The 2849-nt window shown below is 40.4% G+C and overlaps 1 protein-coding gene across 6 annotated transcripts in view; it reads right to left on the bottom strand.

Annotated features, from left to right (window-relative positions):
• ADAM10 (ADAM metallopeptidase domain 10) overlaps nt 1–2849 on the bottom strand; it is a 164176-nt gene that overhangs the window by 4232 nt on the left and 157095 nt on the right. For all 6 annotated transcript variants that reach the window (XR_001514089.1, XM_006765226.2, XM_015564962.1 and 3 more), the window contains one exon: nt 53–179. Coding sequence is in view for 5 of the 6 variants with exons in the window: in XM_006765226.2 (XP_006765289.1) it covers nt 53–179 (127 nt within the window). In the remaining variant the exon portion in view is untranslated. The remainder of the gene's footprint in view (nt 1–52; nt 180–2849) is intronic.

The following is a 2849-nucleotide window of genomic DNA, read 5'->3' as shown; positions in this document are numbered from 1 at the left end:
TGCTGAATGGTTCTGTGTTATAAAAATACATACCTTGCTCAAATTGTCTTACCTGGAAGAGGTTTAGGAGGAGGCAACTTTGGATTACTACTTGGAGTATGAACACTGCATATCTTAATAAATCCAGCCATTAACATGATCAGGGCAATTCCCATAAGCAATACTGCCCACCAATTATCCTAGAAATAAATAGAGTTTCAATTTTAGAATATTTATCTATACATATAAAAGCCTAAGTGACCATCCAACCGTTCTACCATCCAACGGTAGCTATGATATGCAATGACCACCAGGGGATGGGGGCAGATGCTCCAACCGGTAGTTATGACGTGCACTAACCACCAGGGGGTAGACACTCAACACAGGAGCTGCCAAGCTGCGGTGACGTGGCAGCTGCAGTTCTCGGGTGACACACCCCAAAACCAGAGAGGAGGAAGCCCAATTTCAGGGTATGTCACCCAAGAACCACCCTCTTGCAATCTGGGACCCCTTGGGAAACGTCGGAGAGTTGGTTTCGGCCCGATCCCCACAGGCCAGGCTGAGGGACCCTACCGATGCACAAATCCATGCACCAGGCCTCTTGTATTATATAAAATACAGAATAGAATATATTACACTTTAATTTTTAAAGAACATTTGTTGGCTGGAAGTTGTATAGATATCATATATAAGCACATACATATTAATTTGTTAAGTATAAAAAAAGTATAAAGGAGAAAACAAAAATTACCCATAACTTCACTTCCTAAAGGAAATCACTCAATCCTATTTTCATATCAGTCTTTTTTCCATATAGCTATGTCACAAACATGGATAAACACAAAACTGGGGTCATCCTGGATATAGGTTATACTGTATTTTTCTATGGTGTTAATTATTTTCTGGTTTAAATATTTCCCCTTTTTTGGTCTACTACTCATATAGACTATGCTATGTTTGCTTTTATACGCTCCACTGACTTGAAGGTATATTACTTTAAATTCTACTACTGCACAGATTTTTATACTCTTTCCATTTTTTTCTACTCGTCAAAGTTAAGACTAAAGTTTTACCTTTTTTGAGGCTCCCTTTTATTACTCTACTTCATTTGCAATTTGAGACCCAGTCTACTGTTGTAAAATTATTTTAATATATCTTAATTTTCATTCTATTATGCATATATATCATAGTGTCTGTTATATACACTGAGTGGCCAGATTATTATGACCACCTGACGTTTGTAGGCAAATTAGCTATAATTTCGCGCTTAAGTGGCTAGTGGGCCAGACCATTATAAATAGGGAAGCGGTTGTTTACCACGACAGTAGAAGTGATTTTTTTTCTGAAGATATGGGTAAACAACGCGATTTAACAGCCTTTGAACGTGGGATATATTTGAACGTGAGTGGCCAGATTATTATGACCACCCCATCAGTACTTCGTTGGGCTACCTTTTGCCTTCAATACTGCGGCGATTCTTCTCGGCATTGACTCCACGAGATGTTGAAAGGTGATGCGAGGAATCTGTCCATTTCTGTGAGATTTGATTGTTGTGGAACCAGCTGCCTGATGGCTCTTCTAACTTTGTCCCACAAATGCTCAATTGGATTGAGATCTGGTGATTGTGGGGGCCACCTAAGCAAGGTAAAGTCTCCCTCATGTTCTTGAAACCACTCCTGCACAATACGAGCACCATGGCATGGCACATTGTCTTGTTGGAAGAAGCCATCTCCATTGGGATACGCCATTAACATGATAGGATGAACTTGATCAGTAACGATACTTAGGTATGATGTTTTTCCAATGCTCAACTGTTCAATCCTTGTGTTCCTATGTGAATTGGTGATGTTTTATCTTGGTAACTGCAGACAGCAAAGGTGTTCTAACAGGCCTTTGGATTACATATCCCATACGATGCAATTTATGGTTAATTTGCCTACAAACGTCAGGTGGTCATAATAATCTGGCCATTCACGTTCAAATATATCCCACGTTCAAAGGCTGTTAAATCACATTGTTTACCCATATCTTCAGAAAAAAATCACTTCTACTGTCATGGTAAACAACCGCTTCCCTATTTATAATGGTCTGGCCCTCTAGCAACTTCAGCATGAAATTATAGCTAATTTACCTACAGACGTCAGGTGGTCATAATAATCTGGCCACTCAGTATATATATGTATGTGTATGTATGTATGTATGTATAAATAAACAATATATATATATGTATATATAAATTTATCTAAGGTTAATGGTCTTTTTTATATGAAAAGTGGAGGATGTACATATTTCTAGAAGCAGGCAAACTTTATTCAGTCTAAAAAGGGCCTAAAAATTTTACTTCTAATTTAAATCATATTAAACAAGTCAATTAGCTACACAAAGTAATAACCTTCAACGTTTGAAATAATTTATAGGAAAGTTACTGTTTCCATTCTTAATAAATTATAAGTCTATTTTGTAATTCAAAATATTCAGATTTTAACATAGCATGTACAAAATAGTCACAACTTTAAAACTATGAACTTTCACACTGGCTTAACACAGACTGTTATAATACATACTAGGGGCCCGGTGCACAAAATTCGTGCACTTGGTGTGGGGGAGGGGGGGAGTGTCCCTCAGCCCAGCCTGCCCCCTCTCACATACTGGGAGCCCTCAGGCGTTGACCCCCATCACCCTGCCTGGGCAGGGGACCCTCATTTCCCCCCATCACTGGTTCTGCCCCCAGCCCAGGCCTGATGCCTCTGGCCCAGGCATCAGGCCTGGGCAGGGGACCCACAGACCCCTCCAATTGCTGGCTCTGCCCTCGGCCCAGGCCTGATGCCTCGGCCAGAGGTGTAGACCCCCATCCCCCTCCGATCGCCTGA

Source organism: Myotis davidii, unplaced genomic scaffold (genome assembly GCF_000327345.1).
Source record: "Myotis davidii unplaced genomic scaffold, ASM32734v1 scaffold441, whole genome shotgun sequence".
Lineage (NCBI taxonomy): Eukaryota > Metazoa > Chordata > Mammalia > Chiroptera > Vespertilionidae > Myotis > Myotis davidii.
Note: the sequence above shows the minus strand (reverse complement) of the source record. Positions and strands in the feature narration are given on the sequence as shown.